This window comes from Protopterus annectens, chromosome 4.part0, assembly GCF_019279795.1.
Source record: "Protopterus annectens isolate FY-2018-M chromosome 4.part0, PAN1.0, whole genome shotgun sequence".
NCBI lineage: Eukaryota > Metazoa > Chordata > Ceratodontiformes > Protopteridae > Protopterus > Protopterus annectens.
In genome coordinates, this window is record NC_056733.1 from 265,639,332 (window position 1) to 265,660,337 (window position 21,006).

Below are 21,006 nucleotides of genomic sequence, written 5' to 3' on the forward strand. Positions count from 1 at the left end.
ATTTACATTTTGAATTACTGGTTAGCTGGACTGATAAGGTCGTCATCATTCCCGTGCTCGGCAGATCTGTTTGTCTCATTAGCAGGGTAATGCATAGTCATTCAGTTTACAGATTGTATCTATGGATATTATCAGAACCCCTCTTGTCAGCCTGAGTACTGATAAAATCTATTTCCAGGATTTTTGCCCTATTTTCTAATGCTGGTGGCCTCTTGTGTTAATATAGTGCATTTCTCCTTTTATTTGCAAAAATGAAATAAAAGCAGCTAATAATGACACCGGAAAATGTGTTTTCTTTCATAAAGTTGATATATTAGTCTTGTGAAATTAATGTTATATAATGGAATAGATTTCTTAAATCAGTGCAGTATTAAGTTTGTTCCTATCCATATGTTTTCTGGTATTTTTTCACCAAATGACCGTGTTATCTCTAAAGTGATAAGGACATGGGCATTCCACTGTGTGTATGCAGTTGAGAAACATTGATAAAGCTTTCCGGCCCATTCAAGGCTTTTGTAACTGCTTAATGTGTGTCAGCTTTCACTGTAACTGGTGAAAAGATTTTTTTTAAAAACAGAAGTTTTTGTGTACAATTATTTGCTGCACTAGAATGTATGCAGTCATTTATATGATGTTACTAATGCTGTCATAATGAATATTTGTAGGGCTTCATTTTAAAGAAAAGACTTACTGTTTATTTCTGTGTTTTTTGCACAGGCCATTTTCCAAACAAGGCAATGCCTTCTGCAGGAACACTGCCATGGGTCCAAGGACTTATCTGCAATGCCAACAACCCTTGTTTTCGCTACCCAACACCTGGTGAATCTCCTGGTGTTGTTGGAAATTTTAACAAGTCAATGTAAGTTTGGGTGTGTTTCTTCTAATAGTCATAAGTGTGGTATAGTACAGCGCTGTTTCAAGTTTCAGGAAAATGAACAAATGAGGTTTGGTGCCTTATGTGATGCATGACACTGCAGGAAGAGCTTTATAGAGATACTGAAAAATGGCTGAATGAATGGTTGGCACAGGGAACACCCCTTATGTGTTCTGTTTTATTAAAGCACCTGCTGCCTCCTTCCACCACTGTATGGTTATCTGTACCACTGCTAACACAGTGATCAATGATGATGTTTTATTATGCATGCAGTGTTGGAAGGAATGAGTGTGGTATTGTGCTGCCATGGAAACGGTAAGTCATGGTATGATTATTTCGAACAAGTAGCAATTTGTACAACACACTGTTTCTTAGTACAAAGTTTCTGATTATAAGCCTATCTACTGTTTAGGTATAACTTTTATTATGTATACTTACCATATGAAGGATTTTTTCTTTTGCTTGGTGATACTGTAGCTTGCATATTTTAAGAATTCAAAACTGTTGCATAGTGTAATATTTTAAGTGTTCAGTATTAAAGATGAAAAAAATAAGTGTGGGAATTGAAAGCACGTTACTGCTAATGCTGCTGCAAGTGCAGGGAAAAATCATAAAAGTAATCCTGAGAGAAAGGAGGGCTCATTAAAAACTTACGTCACAATGTAGTAAACTGAATCACCTACCTATAATGAGCATACCTCCTATTTTACCTCAGAAGCATTACATTTTTCTCTTTCATGGTATAACTCATGGTTATGCTGCTTGGCAAAGCCTTAGCTGCTTGCGGTATGTAGCCAAGCCCAGTGTAAGATTGAGAAGAGAGTCTAAGGAAGGACTTGGAAAGGATAATTAAGTGGATAGAATAGTGGAGTTGAGGTTTGTGCAGACAGGTGCAAAGATGGCATGAAGTATATTGCTGGGGAGAGTGGAACTAAAGGTAAACAGTAAGTAAAAGAATCGGTGTGCTTTTATCACAGCTGGGTTGGATTGTGGAGACCAGATTGAGATAGCTTTGTTAGCTTCATACACAGTGTTCAGGTGTATCCTTAAGGGGGGACTCGAGAAGAAAAGAAGCTAGGCCAGTGATGGCAAATCATTTGGGCTCGGCGAGTCGAAAATTCGGAAAATGCTTATCTTGACTGTGCTGGCATGGCACCCCCTCCCTCGAACAAAAGAGAAACAATTCTTTACATATTCATTTATTTTAAAAAATACAGTCCAATCATGTGTGCTAACTTGTGTTATAAAAGTAAGAGAAACATCAGTGACTTACAATAGAGAAAAACGATATGCACACTGATAGTTGGGCTTAAAACAGTGCACCAAAAAATTACTCTACTTTTAATAGTAATTTTGAATTGAACTGAAAAAGTATGGAACACATTGCATTTAATTTGATTAACATCAGTTAATGACTTTTTTTTGTTGCTGAGTTTTAATAGTAAGTGCAGGGTCACATACTTCTTGTATTTTTGTTCATTCAGTTTCTTTGGTAACTCAGGTGTTGGTGAATGCTGGTGTGTCACCCAAAACTTTGTGGCGTGTCACCTTTGACACGTGTGATAGGTTCACCATCACTGAGCTAGGCTATCACTCTTTCAGGCCCTGCTCAGGCTACACACCTGAGTTCTGCATTCAGTTTTGGAGATGATGTAAGGAGATGGACACAGTTTGAAGGAGGGAATCTAGAAAAGATCATCTGAAAAGTGAATGTGGAGAGGAAAGGATGTGACCAGAGATCAGGGAAGCAGAAGCTGTTCTCAGTAAAGCCTAGAAGAAATAGGGGACATGAGATGAGTGACACAAGTGCCCACAGCAGTCATCAAGGTGTTAGCATTAAGTCACACTTATTGGCTGCAGATGAGTGAAATGGTTGGGGGAGCTATGTAGTCCTGTGTTCTGGTGACAGTTAGGGTCCAGATGTGAAAAACAGATGACCCTAATGTGTGGGGAGGTGAAGATGCATCCTGAAAGTGTTTGGATAAGGGAGCTCCCTATAACTTGGAAACATGAATGATTACTGCAGGCAAGGGCACAGACTCTTGTATAGCTGCCTGAATTACTGCTGTCTCTTTATGGCACTGTCGTCCCATTGGCAAACAAAAGGATGTGAGCTGTTGGGGCTGATTAAGAGTATACAGCTCATGGATTTGTGACAGATGATCATAGAAAAAGCACTCAGAACAAAAAAACTAACATATAATCTTGGTCATAGCAAACGTATGTTGACAGTGGATGAATGGGTCTCATTCCCCTTTCCAACTCCCAATTACTCCCAACTTTTCTTTGCCTTTGTCTTATTATTACTTAAAAAAAATAAATAAAAATTATTCTTTAAGAAAGTGGAATGGTGCCACTGTGCTACAGCATCATGAGGTTGTTGTTGTTTGTCTTTCGGCTTTTCCCGGTTAGGGGTCGCCACAGCGGAACCCCGGTCCACTAATGATTGGCAGTTGTTTTTTTATGATGTCGAGTTGCCAGCCCGACGCCCAGCCTTCAACGAAGGCACGCCCATTCCACGCATGTCTTTCGAATGCCCACTCGACCGTGGGGAGGACATGCAGACTCCACACAGAAGGCACTCCCAACCCAAGCCGAGAATCGAACGGGAGAACCTCTTGCTGTGAGGCAACAATGCTACTGCTGCATCACCGCCTATAATGGAGCTGGTACAGCCTTTTTTTTTCACATTTACCTCATGATGCTACAGCATCATGATGTAAATGTGAAAAAAAAAAAGGCTGTACCAGCTCCATTATATAGCATGAGGGGGACCAAACTGTGATATCAGGCACCTGAGTTTGAGTAGCAAGCCCATTGGTAAAAGCTAGCTGGAGAGGGTGGGAGTAAGCAGCCAGTGCCAGCTTACCTATCGGGTGGGGGGCTGACGAGTGAGATACACACCCCTTCAAGTCAAAGGGTGTACACAGGACAGCAGGAAGTAGTGCAGATATACAGGCAAGCATGCAGATGTCTGTCTTACTATTACATGCCGGTTATCATCTCAGTGGGATGGGCTGTGAGGTGCAAAACTCCCTCCTCCCAGTACCTGTGCTACTACAAAGGGAATAGGCAGGCCAGATTGTGTGCTAGAGTGGCGAGGTAGTTGGACCAGTGGGCCAAAAATGGTGGCACTTACTAACAGTAACATTATGTGTCAGAAGTGAAAGTGGTGACCCAGATCACATAAAGAAAGCAGCAGTGTATACTGGAGGTAATAAAACAGCAGTGAAGAAGAATGCAACAGCTTTCCACGTGTACATTTTCATCAGCACTGTATGGTACTGCACCTTTATACACACACACACACACACACACACACACACACACACACACACACACACACACACACACACACACACACACACAGTAACCTCTTCTATAGCAGTGTATGGCACACAGTTGCTTTGCACAAACTTCACTGAACAGAATAACGTTGTAGTGACTGTAGATTATATGTACATAGTGATGTGCTGTGCACAATCTTACATCACTTTTTTTGCTGTCCATGACAAAGCTTTAGCAACCAGTGGTGTTTTGTGACCAAATATGATAGCTTGCCATTTCCCACAACACTGATGTTGATGTGATAGAAAAAGCTAGTAACAGACATATTAAAAAGGTCTTTCCTTCCTTTAAGTAAATTGATTTCGAGTTTTATGTATTTTTTTGTTTTTTTTTTAAGATACATTTTTGCTTTATTCTTCCTTTCTAGTTTCACTTCTCAGCAGTTGCTTTGTTTCATGACAGAAAACTGTCTTTTTAAATAGCACAGAATTCTTCTTTTCATGGGACAGCATGCTGTAAACATTTAGTCATAGTACATACAAAATACTCTTATTGGTTGCAGATAAGCTACTGGGGTTTACTGCACAGATTTAACCAAGATGTCTTAACAGCCACTGAACTGAACGCTGCAGGATTGTGTATAGCAGAGCATTAACTGTCTTGTGCTCTGTGGGCCATGACAGAAGACTGCTGTCTGGAATATTACATTGTTTACATAATGGTAAAGCATGCAGTTATCTGGGATCTTCAGCCATTTATGTGGTCCCTTTTGATGTGAGAGTTACTCTATAGCTAAAGCAAATAGTGATTCTGGACAACAAAGGTCTTGTTCACAAACAGCAGCTGGGTGATGCATTACATTTCAAAGGGCTAATGAGTATAGCTCATGAACAGCTGAATTTCTGGAATAAACACTTGTACAAATGGGATAAAGCAACTAGTCTAGGCAGGTGTCAGGGTGATGGATAAAGAAACAAAGCCGGTGATACTGACACATTTTGATTTCTTTTTTCCAGGTATTTCTGTTTGGGAGTGTTTGAGTCCTAAAGTCTTGTTTCTGCACTATTAACTAAAATTGTCAGCTTCTAATGTCAGATGATATACTGCATGAAAATAAAAAAAAAGTTACTTGTTTGTTTTCTTTTCTGTTAATGTGTTTGTAATTGTGTCGATTTTTAATGTGATGATTTAATAAAGATGTTCAAAAATAAAATGTGCAAGACTTTGCATCCCTCATGGAGATTGCCAAACTACCATGTGTGTGTATGTGTGTCTGTATATATATATATATATATATATATATATATATACACACACACACATATATATATATATGTATATATATATATATATATATATATATATATATCTATAGAGAGAGAGAGATATATATATATATATATATGTGTGTGTGCGTGTGGTGTGTGTGTGTGTGTGTGTGTGTGTGTGTGTGTGTGTGTGTGTGTGTGTGTGTGTGTGTGTGTGTGTGTGTGTGTGTGTGTGTGTATATGTATATGTATATATGTGTATATATATATATATATATATATATATATATATATACATATATATATATATATATATATATATTTATTTATATATACATGTGTGTATGTGTGTATATATATATATATATATATATATATATATATATATATATATGGGGGAACAAAATAAATATTTAAACTTTTCTCAATAGTTACCGCTCTGGAAAGTTACCGCTCTGGAAAAGCTGTACTGTGTACTGGAAGTGATCTCGTTTGGTTCAGGAAGTCATTTAAGAGATAGCTGAAGTTTCCATAAGAGAACCTTTTCAGTGCTGCATTAGTGTGAGTTCTAGTGCAGGAAGCCTGATTTCAGAGGGAAGTGGACTTGACACAGGCACATCTGTTTATGCTTTGGTGGTCTGAGTCTCTTCCATGGAAAGTAGTAGTGGAATATCAATGGGAAATCTTCCTTCCTGGCACAAATTATAATTTTGTCATCTTAAAGCCAAAAGAAGAAAGGAAATCTTCTGTTTCTTGATTACTTTATGTAGTCAGTATCTGGTAAAATGTGGAGTTCTAGAAGACTTTCTGGAAGGGCTAGGGATCACAATTCTGTTTTTGGTGGGACCTTGTTTCAGTATGCAGTGGGCTTGTGACTACATAGTGTGCAGCCTGCAAGCTAAGGGAAGCTGCCACATCACGGTGGACTGAGAACAGGCTGTGTGGTTTGGGGAATGATTTATGGTGCTGTTTGGGGAAATTAAAGAGGACTTTGTACTGAGACTGTGTGAGAGAAAATGTGTGCTTATTCTGTGCAGCTCAGGAACTAGAGTGAGGCAGTTGTGGCTGTACTTTAGTGCTAAAAGTTGATACTTTTTTCCCAGAAAACAAATTCATTTCACCATACAGGATCTTGGGGACAAAAGTGGGAGGCATGGAGGGAGGCAAAATGCAACAACGCATAAAAAATATCTATAAAATAGAAGAGATCTAAAAGATTTTTGTAGCTAGTTACAAATGTATTTGCGGAGAAATGTATATTAGCAACTATTTAAATGCTAAATTAAATGTAGGAACAATAAAAACAAAAAACTGTCAAGAGATCATAGATAAAAAGAGCACACCTTGTAACTTTAGGATGTTCTTCATCTCACATTGCTGCAGTCATAACCTGTGGGTAGTCCGCTGTCCTCGGTCGGCCCGAATACCAAAGTGTTAGGCTGGCGTCGGTCATGGTCGCTCAGATCTGACGTCAGTACGCCGTGGTACTAAAGCGCATGACCAACGTCATATCCTCAGTCTTTCTTGCCGCATGGTCCGAAGCAGAAGCAGCGTTTGCAAGTGCCGTCGGCCCTGAAATTTTCGTATTCTGAGTTTCAGACCGAAACCAAGTTGGGCTAAGTACCCGTGGGGAATATTTTGTCTTTTCTTGCCTCAGTTAAATCCGGATGTCAGAAAAAGTGAATAATTGTATTTCTTGTGGGAAACAGATACCTCATAGGGATTACCACTCTCTCTGTATTCCTTGCTTGGGGCCTGAGCACGACGTAGTCGGGTGTCGCTTTTGTGCTAGATTTAATAAGCGCACCATTAAACGTAGGTTAGATTGTGCTAGGCTTGTCTTCGGTAAGCGGTGTAATTACAATATGCCGTCGGATCTTCCGACGCCCGCTACCGCTAAGAAGCGTAAGGAAAAATCGTTAAAGTCCAAGCAGGATGAGTCGTCCGTTCCGGACGCCGGTTCTTTAGAAACTACGGTGGAATCTGTGGATCCAGCCGAGGTTTCAGCTGAGTCTCAGGGGGAGCCTTTAATTTTGCAAGATGTGGCCTCTCAGGAGTTGGGTCAGGCTGAGGGGGCCTCTCAGGTTACTGTACTCCCTTCTTTACATAAGGTGGTTAGGCCTTCTCCCTCTGTCTCTAAGGTATCTTCCAAGGCCAGGCCTGGTTTGTCTTCCTCTGGCGTCAGTCCTAGTTCTGCAGGTTCTGTACCTAAAAAACACATGCTTAAAATGGCAGAAGATTTGATTACCTTGATCAGAGGTTCTATGCCCCCTCCAGATAAGAGGCCTAGGGTGGAGCCAGAGGTGGAAGGATTGGAACATTCTTCAGATTACTCAGAGTCTTCGGCTGAAGACATTCAGGATTTTCCCCCTTATTCTGATTCAGACGCAGAGGATTCTAGTCCTTCTGCTTCCTCCAGAGGATTTTTCTTTTCAGAAACCCTGCATTCTATGAGGGAGCATTTTAAATGGGAAGGTCAGGATTTCTCAGATTCCCGAAAGAGGCTTAGGGAATTCTTGTTTTTACCACAGCATAGGCCCTTGGCTATACCTCCTGTTTTGGATGTTGTTCAGGATGTTTTCTCTGAGGCTTCCCTTAATCCAGATTCTTTGCCTCCTGCCCCGGTTAAGCCAGACAGGTATTACAGAGTGCCAGAGGCTCATAAATATTTGTATAAGAGCCCAAGGGCTGACCCAGAAACTATTAGCCAGGGACCTAAGGGTGTTAGGGCTTCTGTTGTAAAGAATCCAGTTCCTATGGATAAAGACTCTAGAGCTTTGGATAGGTGGGGTAAAAAAGTGTATACCTCTTCCACTCTTGCAATGAGGGCTCTGAATTGCCAGTTTCATATGCTGAAGTACCAGAATTTTCTCCTTAGTCAGTTAAAATCTAAGGTAGATGCTTTAGCAGAGGGCATAGAGTGTAAGGAATTACAGGATTTGGTTCATGCCTCTGATCAGGTGGGTAAGCATTCTTTGCAGTGTGGTTTTGATGTTTTACAGGCTTCTTCCAGGGTGGCTGCCACTGGGTCAGTTATTCGTAAGCACGCCTGGCTTAAGGATCAGAACTTGTCAGAGTATGTTAAAGCTCGAATTTTGGATGCTCCCCTTCAGTCTGAAGTTTTGTTTGGTTCTCCTGTGGAGTCAGTCTTGAAGAAAATGGAAGACAAAGCTAAGTCTATGCAGACTGTTAAGGATTTTTTACAGGTGCAGCCCCCTAAGTTTAGCAGAAATTGGCCTACTAAGGGATGGGCTTACCCTTCTTCTGATTTACAGTCTAGGGGCAGATCTAGACGTGGTAGGGGCAGAGCTCATGCACAGGGTTCTTTCAGGCCTGGGACGTGGAGTTCCCCTGCACAGTCTACAGGTGAGGGCAGGGGCCAGTCCTTTCGTAAACAGACCCAATGACCTGCATCTTCAGCTGCCCGATCCTTCCTGTCTGGCAGCTCCTCTGGGAGGAAAGTTGGCTCTTTTCAGACAAAATTGGATTTTAGTCACCCAGGACAAATGGGTGTTGGACATTATAAACCGAGGCTACAAGTTTTATTTCCACACATTGCCTCCTTTCAAAGGCATGCCAGACGCTCCTCCTCAGCAAAAGGTGGAGGCTCACAAACAGATTTCTTTACTTTTACAAATGGGGGCTATCCAGCAGGTCCCTCCGTCAGAAGTGGGCCTAGGATTTTATTCTCGTCTATTTCTTGTACCAAAGAAAGGAAACACTTGGAGGCCAATTCTGGATTTGTCTATTCTCAACACATACCTGGACATTCCAAAATTCAAAATGTTGACTTTGCAACAACTTCTGCCTCTGCTAGGCAAAGATCACTGGATGGTAACTCTGGATCTCAAAGAGGCTTATCTTCATATTCCTATCAGGCCCAGCTGCAGGAGATTCCTGCTGGCTGGGACTTTACATTATCAATTCTCTGCATTGCCCTTTGGCTTATCTACTGCGCCCAGGGTGTTCACAAAGGTTCTGGCTCCGGTGATAGCCTTCTTAAGGTTAAGAGGAATACAAATTTATCCTTATTTGGACGATTGCCTGATTCTTGCTCAAGACAAAGACAAGCTACTTCACCATCTACAGTATGTTATGGCAGTGTTAAGGTGCCTAGGGTATTCTGTGAACGAAATAAAGTCCAGTCTAGTACCCTCTCAGGACATGTGCTTTCTGGGTGTGAAACTGAATACAGCCTCTCAGATGGCGTTTTTGATCCCGGACAAGCAAAGAAATCTTACCCTTTACTTCCACCAATTGTCTCTACGGTCCAGGCTGACTGCAAGGACAGTCCTTCAAGCCTTGGGGTTCATGGCATCTTGTATTCTGGTGCTTCCCAATGCCAAACTGCATATAAGGAAGCTACAATGGTATCTCAAAAGTGTATGGACTCAACACTGCCACGATTTGGACACTGTCATTCAGATAATACCTTGCATTCAAAAGGAATTTTTGTGGTGGGCTCAGGAATGTCACCTAAACAAGGGACTCTCTGTGACCCGACCAGAGGCGAGTCAGATCTTAACGACAGATGCCTCAGACAAGGCTTGGGGAGCACGCCTCAATGGAAAATGGGTTCAAGACACGTGGCCTGCCAGACTTCAACATTTGCATATCAACATGAAGGAGATGTTAGCAGTCCAATTTGCATTGATGGCTTTCAAGGATCTACTTCACCCAGGACAAGTGTTGATTCAAACAGACAACACAACTGTCATGTGGTACATCAACAAGCAAGGGGGAACCCATTTGTACCCTCTTTGCAGGCAAGCTATGATTTTGTGGGAGACTGCTCTCAGTTTGCACCTCACTCTTCAGGCAAGGTTTCTGCCAGGAGCACAGAACTCCTTAGCGGATGTTTTGAGCAGACAGATGGTGGATCCCCACGAGTGGAAATTGGATCCTCATGTATTTCGACAGTTGACAGTGATTTGGGGGACTCCAGACATAGATCTGTTCGCTTCTCCACTAAATTTCCAGCTGCCAAAGTTTTGCACAAAGATGTTTCATCCAAAAGCTTGGAAAGTGGATGCTCTATCATTCAGTTGGAGCAATCTTCACGTCTATGCCTTTCCTCCTCTGCCTCTCCTTCCCAAGGTGCTCTTGAAGGTCAGACAGGACAAGCCTTCCATGATTTTAATAGCTCCAGATTGGCCACGTCAGCACTGGTACCCTCTGCTGAGGAGTTTAGTACTGGAGCCTCCTTGGCCTTTGCCATCAATTCCACACCTTTTGTCCCAGGCAGGCAATCACTTCCTCAATGTCAGGATACAGTCCCTGCATCTGACAGCCTGGCATATTCTGTTCTAGACCCTGGAGGGTCTCAGCTTCCTCAACAAGTTTTGAATGTTATTTTGGAGGCCAGACGGCCTAGTACAAGGAAAGTTTATGCTGATAAATGGAGGAGATTTTTTCTTTGGAGCAAAGCAAAGAGCTTTGATGTTTCAGTACCTAATTTGAGTGTTTCACTTCAGTATCTTACAGAATTACTAGACAAAGGTTTGTCTTTCTCCTCTGTAAAAGTTCATGCTGCAGCCATTTCTGCTCACTATGGCTGTGACCCACCATTATTCTCTCATCCTTTGTTTAAGCAATTTCTTAGAGGGGCAAAGAACATAAGACCCCCCACGTAGAGCTCCTACTCCTTCCTGGGATCTCAATTTTGTGTTGGAAAATCTCACTTTACCTCCTTTTGAACCTGCAGCTACATCTGAGTTGAAGTTTTTGTCTTGGAAGACTGCTTTTTTGTTGGCCATTACGTCTGCTAGAAGGGTATCTGAATTACAGGCTCTAATGGCAGTCGAACCCTTCCTGATTTTTCATAAGGATAGGGTATCCCTGCGTACTAACCCTACTTTTATGCCTAAAGTTGTTTCAAATGTGGCCTTGAACCAATCTATTCATTTGCCTACATTTTATGCTGATCCCCAAAATAAAGGGGAGAAAATTTTGCACTCTTTGGATATTCACAGGCAGTTGCGTTATTATTTGAGCAGAACTAAAGGGTTCAGACAGTCTCAACAGTTGTTTGTTTCTTTTGCTTTGGGCTCTCAGGGGAAACCTGTTTCTAAACAAACTATTTCTAAGTGGATTGGCCATTGTATTGCTTTTTGTTATTCTCATCATGGTAAGGAGGTTCCGGCTGGAATCAGACCTCATTCCACTAGGGCTACTGCCACTTCTACTGCTTTTTTAAGGGGTGTAGCTACTAAAGATATTTTGGAGGCAGCTACTTGGAGTTCAGTGCACACTTTTTCTAAACATTACCATCTCCCTCTTTATTCCAAATCTAGGGCTGGGTTTGCCACTACAGTTTTACAGGGCATGTTAGCAGCTCCCAATGCTTTATGATTTTGCCAACCTCCCTTTACCTTTGCTTTGGGATTCTACCCACAGGTTATGACTGCAGCAATGTGAGATGAAGAACTGCAGTTCAATTTACCCTCCCTCCTTCCCCACTGTAGTTTGGGGTGGTTGTGTGGTTTGGGTTGTAAATATTGTTTGTCCATGGGTGGTTGGATGTTTTTTCTGTTTTTTGGCTATGGCCTTTCTTTTTAGGGCCTTCTGACATCTGGGGCAAGAAAGACTGAGGATATGACGTCGGTCATGCGCTTTAGTACCACGGCGTACTGACGTCAGATCTGAGCGACCATGACCGACGCCAGCCTAACACTTTGGTATTCGGGCCGACCGAGGACAGTGGACTACCCACAGGTTATGACTGCAGCAATGTGGATCTTCGAACATCTACATTTATGGTAGGTACAAAACTGTACTTTCACCTATCTGGCTCAGTATAAGCTGCTTAAATTGATGTTAGCTGATGCTTCTCCCTTCCTACTGTTAACGCTCTTTCTCTTCCTGTTGTTGTTTTTTCCCCTTCCTGTTAAGTAAATAACACATTATTTAGTAGATCCAAAACTTCACTTCTTTAGGATGATATTAAAAGCATTACAAAAAAAATAAAAATAAAAATAAATAAAAAAAACGATGAACACCATCTGGCCCCCTAAAGGAGCCAGTGAACTTAAGTTGGCCTCTGAAGCCAAAGACTGTATTTACAATGATGCCTCGTGTTCGGCCCTGATAGACCCTGCCAAATACTTGCAAACAACTTCTGAACATTCCCTTGTAGACCCACTTCTTAAACTGTTTAACCTGTGTTTAGCTCTTGGTTTTGTCTCTTGAGTGGTACACTGCAGTGGTGATGCCTCTCCATAAAGGTGGCCTTACAAACTGATGTAGGTAATTCCAGACCTCTCAAGCTTACAAGCAACGTTTGCAAAGCAGTGGAATGTAGCATAACTGACCTCTTTAACTGCAATATCAAAAATCATAGTTTGGTTTACATTCTGTCTATTTAATCTGGTAAGTGTTCCTCAGAATGGTTACAGAGGCTGTAAATGATGGCCATGCAGTACATGTGTCATGTTTTGACTTGGCCAAGGCCTTCAGTATCATTCCCCACACTGCCGTCATACAAAACCTAAGTGCTTTAAAAACGGACCCATATTTGATATAAATCAAACTAAGCTGAAAGACAGAACCCACACAGTACAAGCTGCAGGTGCCCATCAGAAACTATGAATGTGATCTGCAGTGCCCTTTAGGGCTTGGTGCTGAGACCTCTCCAAACAGATAGCCAAAACCTCTGACTAACAGCACTTGCAGATGAGTACAGACTAGGGGTTATGACACCCAAACCCTCCAGAATGAACTCTTCCTTAAACACTTACTGTACTAAAATTGGTCTCAAATTTCTTCTGGCTTTTCCCGGTTAGGGGTCGCTACAGCGATCACCTGTTTGCTCATGATTGGCAGTGGAGTTTTATGGTGTCGAGTTGCCAGCCCGGTGCCCAACCTTCCACAGAAGGTACACACACACACTCATGCCTAGGGCCAATTTAGTGTGTTCATTCCACTTACAGCATGTCTTTGGGATGTGGGAGGAAACCGGAGCACCCAGAGGAAACCCATGTGACCACAGGGAGGACATGCATATTCTGCACAGAAGGCACCCCAGATGAGGATCGAACCGGAGAACCTCTTGCTGTGAGGCAGCAACGCTAACTGCTGCACCAACATGGCCGCCCTAAAATTGGTCTCAAACTAAATGTTAAAAAGTGTGGGATCATCACTGTTGGTAGACAACCCTTCCTTCATACTATATAGACAACACATCACTTCAAAATGAAAATGTAGTCAGGGACCTAGGTACTTGGGTTGATAGCTCCCTCTCTCTTTACTTTCATGTGACAACAATTTCAGGAATTCCTTTTATTTAGCCCAACTAATTGGCAAAGGAATATCCTCAAGGTATGAAGAAGAAACCACTCCCTTTATACTCAGTATTGATCAGGCCAGTAATTGAGTACAGTGTCCCCTTTGGGAATATATATCACTAAACATATCAGACAGTTAGAAAGACCCCAAATGTTCATAACCAAAATGATCACAGACACAGGTGTAACATCCCTGAGCTACTAGGAATGGATGGATGTACTCTTCCTTTATTCAGTGTCTTATATAGACTTTTGAGGGGAGATCTCTGTCTTGCTTACTGCACCATTAGGGACCATATTGTCCCAAACCTCCTGCATCTTTACTGGTACTAGAGCCAGGGACCTACATCTCTACCAACAGACAGCTAAACCTTGCACCTCCAAACCTCTGAAATAAACTTCCTTCTCCCTACATGTTAGGTAGAGTGAACTCACTATCTTCCTTAAACATAACCCAGGTGACCAGATTGGTATCCACAAATGTACTCTAAGATTAATTTTTATGGCCTTCCAGTATAAAAAAGTGAGGCCCGCTGGAGGGTACTGAGAAGGTGTGAATGGTCCTAAGACTCGGTGGCCTTGGGCTGTGTGTCTATAAATTTAACATAGAATTTACAGTTGTTTATGTTAAGTGATAAGAAATAATATTTAGCTATCTTAAGTATCATATGACACTCACACAATGGTTACACTTCCTGGGCCCCATCTGCTCACTTTTTTCCTTGCAGGGGCAAGAGTTAGGCATCTTTGAAATGGGGAGAACCCTACTGTCCATTTGTTTCCATACAAGGGGCCTTATTTGCACATTTGTTCTCTTGGAAAGCGAAAGTCAGGAGTTGGAAAGTGAGCCAAATGCTGGACCCATATAGGTCCTGCTCCGTTCCACCTGACCCCTCCCGTGTAGGTGACTTGTGGACTCTCAGTGATCTCCTGGTAGGGGGAGAGACATGCATGCATGCCCCACATATGTCTGCTTCCCTGACTTTGTGTTGTTTAGAGTTCTTCAGCAACTTGCCTGGCCTTTTCTAAAGGCAATCACCTATTTCCTGGTAGGATGGTGCAGGTAACCACCTTTGTCTTCCTAGGATGAATGAGCTGGCATCAGACACTGAAGCCTTTCCTCCCCTGCCCAACCCTTCTTGCAGCTGTGATGCTAGTTAAACACAGGTTGCTGGATCATGGTCAGAGTTTCATCCATCTACACCATTGGGCCAGGCAATATTTAATGGGTCTATATTATAACATTGAAGTTCTCTAACATCGAATGTTATAATATCGAACCTGTAATGTCGAACGCTGAAAACAGTGAAGGTACAGGACACCGAATTCTTTCACAGGGAAAGAATTTGGTGGGCCATTGCTGTGGCTTTGCTGTTTTCAGTGTTCGATATATTGGAGCGTTACAAGTTGGGTTCAGGTAAATGTGCGATTGTGTGTAGGTTAGGGTTAGGGGGGTGGGTTAGGTGAGTTAGGGTTAGAGAGCGGGTCAGGTAAGTGTGCGGTTGTGTGGATGTTAGTGTTAGGGCGCGGGTTCAGGTAAGTGTACGATTGTGTGTAGGTTAGGGTTAGGGGGTGGGTTAGGTGAGTTAGGGTTAGGGCATGGGTCAGGTAAATGTGTGATTGTGTGTAGGTTAGGGTTAGGGGGCAGGTTAGGTGAGTTAGGGTTAGGGCGCGGGTGATGTGAGTGCGATAGTGACGGACCTTAGGGTTAGGGTTGGGATAAGGTAAGTGGATAGCTAGTACTGTATGTAAAGTTCAGTTTAGGTGTAGGACTTTAAGTGTATGTGTGGATGGCTGTTTTTTGTGTGTGTTTGTGCTGTGTGTATGTTTCTCGGAATAGCAAAGTTTTTACCTGGGAAAAAATTTGGTATTCTGACTTTCCGATGTTTTCACACTTCGATATTTAGGGTTCGATATAATAACATTCGATGTTAGAGAACTTCGAAGTTATGATATAGACTCATGTTTAATAATTGTTATTGAAGATTTTAGTTTTACAAGAAGGTCAGTAAGTCTGCAATTTCATGTCACATTCACAAGATAACAGATAACCTGGGAATGGCATTTTAACAGGAAGCAGCATAGTAAATGTTTTCCATTCAGCTGTTAAGATATGTTTCTGTACCTTTGTGCTCATTACTTTGTACCTTTGTGCTCATTACTTTGCTAAGTGCTTGAATGTAGGCCATGGCCATTTGTAATTGTCACCCCCCCCCCCCCACCACCACCACCACCACCATAACTGAGTGCACATGCAGTCCTCAGCCTTGATTGTGTTTGGTACAAATGTAACAGCCCACACAGTCTTAAAAGTATTCAGTAACATATATGCTCATGGAAAATAAAAGGAAGTTGAGCCACCGAGACCATTTATGCCTTTGCCAATACCCCCATCTTGCTGTACTCTGCACTTCTCAAGAACGGGAAAGAAGGTCAGTCCAGGAGTGAATTTTTCAGTCATCTAGGTTTAATTTGAGAGATGCTAGGATGACATTTTGTTCCAAGAGGTGGGAATGGGGTTGAGTAATAAATTTGTGTCTCTAGTGCATTTTACATGCTGGTGGTGATTTAAATTCCTGGTTCTAGTACTAATGATATTACCTGAATTGCAAAGATGCAGGTTAAGATTGGTTCCCTAATGAGGTAGAGTGCAAGGCATAGATCACCCTTTAAGAGCTTATAAGGAACAGAGTAGAGGGTAGTACTTGAAGCTTTTCTTTGTAACTTTTTTTTTTCAAGATGGCAGTGTTCAGTGTTGCTGAGGCTGCTCCAGCTCTTCAGAACATTGTGCAGTATGTGTTTAATTTTATGTTAAAGGAATTAACAGGATCGGATAAACATACAGATGTAAATAAATTGCAGCAGAGATACTCTGCTAGAACTTCAACTCTTAAGCTCTCCATGTGAAAGGCTTGCTGAGTTACTATCTGCAGGGCCTGTGAGGCCTACAACACACTACAAACTCAGCAAGTTAGGAATCATAGTCAAACATGGTCCAAAGTGCTATGTGCAAACAGAGTCAGCTTTTACAAGTTACAGAAGGAGAAGATGAAAAAGATGTGAAAGATCACAAAAATGCGGATTACTGCCAGATTGAAAGCTAACCCCTACAGACCTGTGCTTCCATCTATTTTACTGGCAATTGTTCGCTCCTTAGAAAACAAAATGGACAACCTAAGACTACAGCTGACTGCTGAAAGCAAGGTGAGAAACTGTTGTATGCTCATTTTCACAGAGATATGGCTAAATTCCAGCATTAATGATAGTGCAGTTTATGTAGAGGGGCTGTCATTATTTCTGGCAGACAGATCCCAGACTCTCAGTGGGAAATCTCATGTAGGAGGAGGAGTCTGTATTTACGTCAGCAATCACTGGTGTTCCAACTGAGAGATGGTCTCCACTCACTGCTCTGAAAATATAGAGTACATGTTGCTAAAATGTAGACCATTCTACTTAAATAGAAAATGTAATGGGGTTCATATCACAGCTGTATACATTTCTCCCAGTGCTAATATAAGCGAAGCACTGACAACATTATACCAGCTGATCAGTGAATTGCAAAACCAGCATCCGGATCATGTTCTCATAATAGCGAGAGACTTCAATCAGGCCAGTCTGAAGTCAGTTACACCACATTACTATAAGCTTGTGGATTTTGCATCTAGGGGTGACAACATATTAAGGTCTATACCAGTGTCAAACTAGCTTTTAAGGTAGTGCCTCACCCATACCTGGGAAACTCAGACCATCTCTCCATAATGCTAGTTCCAGTGTATAGACTGTTATTAACCAGAGGGAAGCCATCCAAGAAACAATTAAGGATATGGCCAGAGTTAGCAGTTGCAACACTCCAAGATTGTTTTGAAGGCTCAGACTGGAACATGTTCAAAGAGGTGGCCACTGTAAAGCAGCACATCAACCTAGATGTGTACACAGAGTCTGTGATGGGATATATATCAAAGTGCATGGATGATGTGAAAGCCAATTAGAACATCACCATACAGGCAACCAGAAACCTTGGCTTACAAGTGGGGTATATGAGCTTCTGAGAGCACAGAATGCCTCCTTTAAGTTAGGGGATAAATACGCCCTTAGGTTTAGCCAGAGCGAATCTAAATAGGGGTGAGAGATGCCAAACGTGCGTATGGACAGAAAATTCAGAGTCACTTCACAAACTTAAGAGACTTCAGGAGTCTGTGGCAAGTATTTCGATCCATAATAGACTACAGGGCCTCATCCTCTCAGTGTGATGACAGCACTGAGTTTCTCAACAAGCTCAACATATATTATAGCTGGTTTGAGGAAAAGAAGAACACAACAGCAACAAAAGTTTCTAGCAGCCAGGACGATGAAGTGCTCTGTCTCAACCCAGCTGATGTTCAGAGGACCTTACGCAGGGTAAACCCAAGTAAAGCGGCTGGGCCTGACAACATTCTGGGGTAGGTACTCAGTGACTGTGCTGTTCAACTGATAAACATACTCACTGATATCTTCAATTCCTCTTTGAGTCAGGCCATTGTACCCAAATATTTTAAAAACACAGCCATCATACCATTGCCCAAGAAGTCTTCACCATCAAGCTTCAATGCATACCGCTCCATAACTCTCACCTCCACTATAATGAAGTGCTTTGAAAGGCTGGTCAAGGACTGTATAACATCAAGACTTCCTGCAACTTTTGATCCACTCCAATTTGCATGCCAGTCTAATCGCTCCATGGTAGATGCTATTTCATTGGCACTTCACTTATATCTGGCCCACCTGGAAAACAAAAACTGCTGTGTGTGTATGCTGTTGATAGACATCAGCTCTGCCTTCAACACAGTCATTCCCCAGCATCTGATAAAGAAACTGGTTCAACTAGGTGTCAGCACCCCATTGCGCAATTGGACACTAGACTTCCTCATAGATAGACCCTAGACAGTATGTGTTGGCATGAACACCTCAGAGAGCATTATTATGAACACTGGGGTACCTGAGGGTTGTGTCTTTAGCCCCTTGCTTTTCACTTTTCTGATCCATGACTGCATCACAAGGTACGGTTCGAATCACATAATTAAGTTTGCAGATGGCAGAACAGTTGTGGGTCTCATCAACAACGATGATGAAACAGCCTACCAAGAGGAGGTTAATCAACTGATTGTGTGGTGTGATAACAACAGCCTGGCACTGAATGTGAACAAGACCAAGGAGGTGATTGTTGACTTCAGAAGGAACCATGGTGTGCACTCTGCACTCACAGTCCACAGAGAAACAGTAGTGAAGGTAAAAAGTACCAAGTTCTTAGGGGTACAATCACAGATGATTTGTCATGATCCATAAACAGATTCCATTGTCAAGTGAGAACAACAGCGTCTCCATTCGCTGCAAAGAATGAGAAGGGCAAACCTTCCACCTCCTGTTTTCACAGCCTTCTACACGGGCAGTACAGAAAGCATTTTGTCAAGCAGTCTTTCGGTATAGTATGGAAACCGCTCTGCTTCAGATCAGAAATCTCTCGAAAGAGTGGTGAAAGCGACCGAGAAAATTATTAGGACCACTCTTCCATCTTTTCAGGACTACACTTGTCTCATTGTCTCAGCAGAGCCACTAAAGTAGTCAAGGACTCCTTTCACCCTGCCTAGAGACTGCTTTGCTTTCTGTCATCTGGCAAATATATCGCAGTATTTGGTGCAAAACTACCAGATTCAGCAAGAGCTTCTTTCCATAGGCCATCAGACTACTCATCTCCACTAACAACATACATGATGACATCCATCAGATGTAGCAGAAATCTGTGTTGATAAGAACTCATATTTTTGTGTAATAACTCAAATGCTAATTTCATCTCATATTTTGATGCACTTAACCAACCGATGCAAAACTAGCTTTCTTGTGCAGTACTGATAACTGTTGGAATTTTGTGCAATAATGTATTGTTTTTAGATTCGTAAAATGTTTTGGGTGTTATGTCTGTAATGGTTTGCTGTGATGTAGTTGTTGTTGTGTCTTTCGGCTTTTCCCGGTTAGGGGTCGCCACAGCAGAACTCCGGTCCACTAATGAGTGGCAGTAGATTTTTACGTGCCGAGTTGCCAGCCCTGACGCACAACCTTCAACAAAGGTACACCCATTCACGCATGTCTCCACACAGAAGATGCTTTAGCTGAGAATCGAACAGAACAACGTCTTACTGTGAGGCGACAATGCTACCGCAGCACCACCACCACAGTAATGTCTGTTAAAATGCTTCTTGTGATGTTTTGCACATTGAGTCCTGAGAAACAAAATTTCGTTCAGTGTGCACTGTTGTCTGAAGTCTGAATGACAGTAAAGTTCACTTTGACTTTGACTCTGACTTTTGACTTTAACTCAAGGACTAGGTCAGCATTCTCCTAATTTAGGAATGAAGCTCTGAGCCTTTCCAGTTGATTAATGTGTTTCAAAAGATACATTCCAAATGGAATGTTGCACTCTAATGGGAGTAATTAGGGCTGCATAAAGAGGTGTGATAAATTCTTTTGACCTGAATGATATGCCTTTAGATATTAGTGGAGATAAATAGAAGGATTTTTGGACTACTCTTGCTTCATGATGGTCGAATGAGAGGGAATTAACCTAGTTTCCAATTACATTATAATTTTGGAGTACTGTATTTTCTACACTGCACACTGATGGATAGAACTGTTTGCCAAATGTGACAATACTACATTTTTTTTCTCATTTAATTCTAGTCCTTTTTCTGTGTGCACTGCTTATATATGAGGGTTGGTTCCTGCAGTAGTAAATGGGTATCAGAGGGCTATTTGACAATGCCCACTTTGTAGTCATCTGCAAACCATGTTAACCAAAGGCCCCAATTCCCAATCTGGAGATCAGAGAAGTAGATGCCAAAAAAGGAAGTACAGATATATGAATGCACTTAAGTCAGGCAATTTACTGATCAGACTCCTAGCACTGAGTAGAGCCACTTTAATGTTAGCTGGATGAGAATTTGCAAGGCTGACATGTCTAAAATAAACTTTGTCTAAAAAAATGTACTGCGGGATAGAAAATGTCTTAGCCAATATTTAAAATTTCTGAGGGGGGGGGAGGTAAAATCCATCCCTGGCAAAGCAGGCTAGGCTGCAACTCATTGCTGCCAGTGCTGATGTATGGTGGATCCCCCTAAAATGACACAAGTTAATAAGCCAACTGATGAAGGCATTTATTTTTGTTTGAACTTATGGCATAATTCTTGGAGAAGGCAAAATACTGTGCAAGGCAAGTGTTGTATTTGCTTTGGTCAAAGTCATGTAGAGCTCAAATGTTTCCCCT

The 21,006-nt window shown here is 42.0% G+C and overlaps 1 protein-coding gene across 1 annotated transcript in view; it reads left to right on the forward strand.

Annotated features, from left to right (window-relative positions):
* Positions 1-21,006, forward strand: part of ABCA1 (ATP binding cassette subfamily A member 1) — a 767,698-nt gene that overhangs the window by 173,402 nt on the left and 573,290 nt on the right. Inside the window, exon 4 of the mRNA XM_044068257.1 lies at positions 718-859. Coding sequence (XP_043924192.1) covers positions 718-859 — 142 coding nt within the window. The remainder of the gene's footprint in view (positions 1-717; positions 860-21,006) is intronic.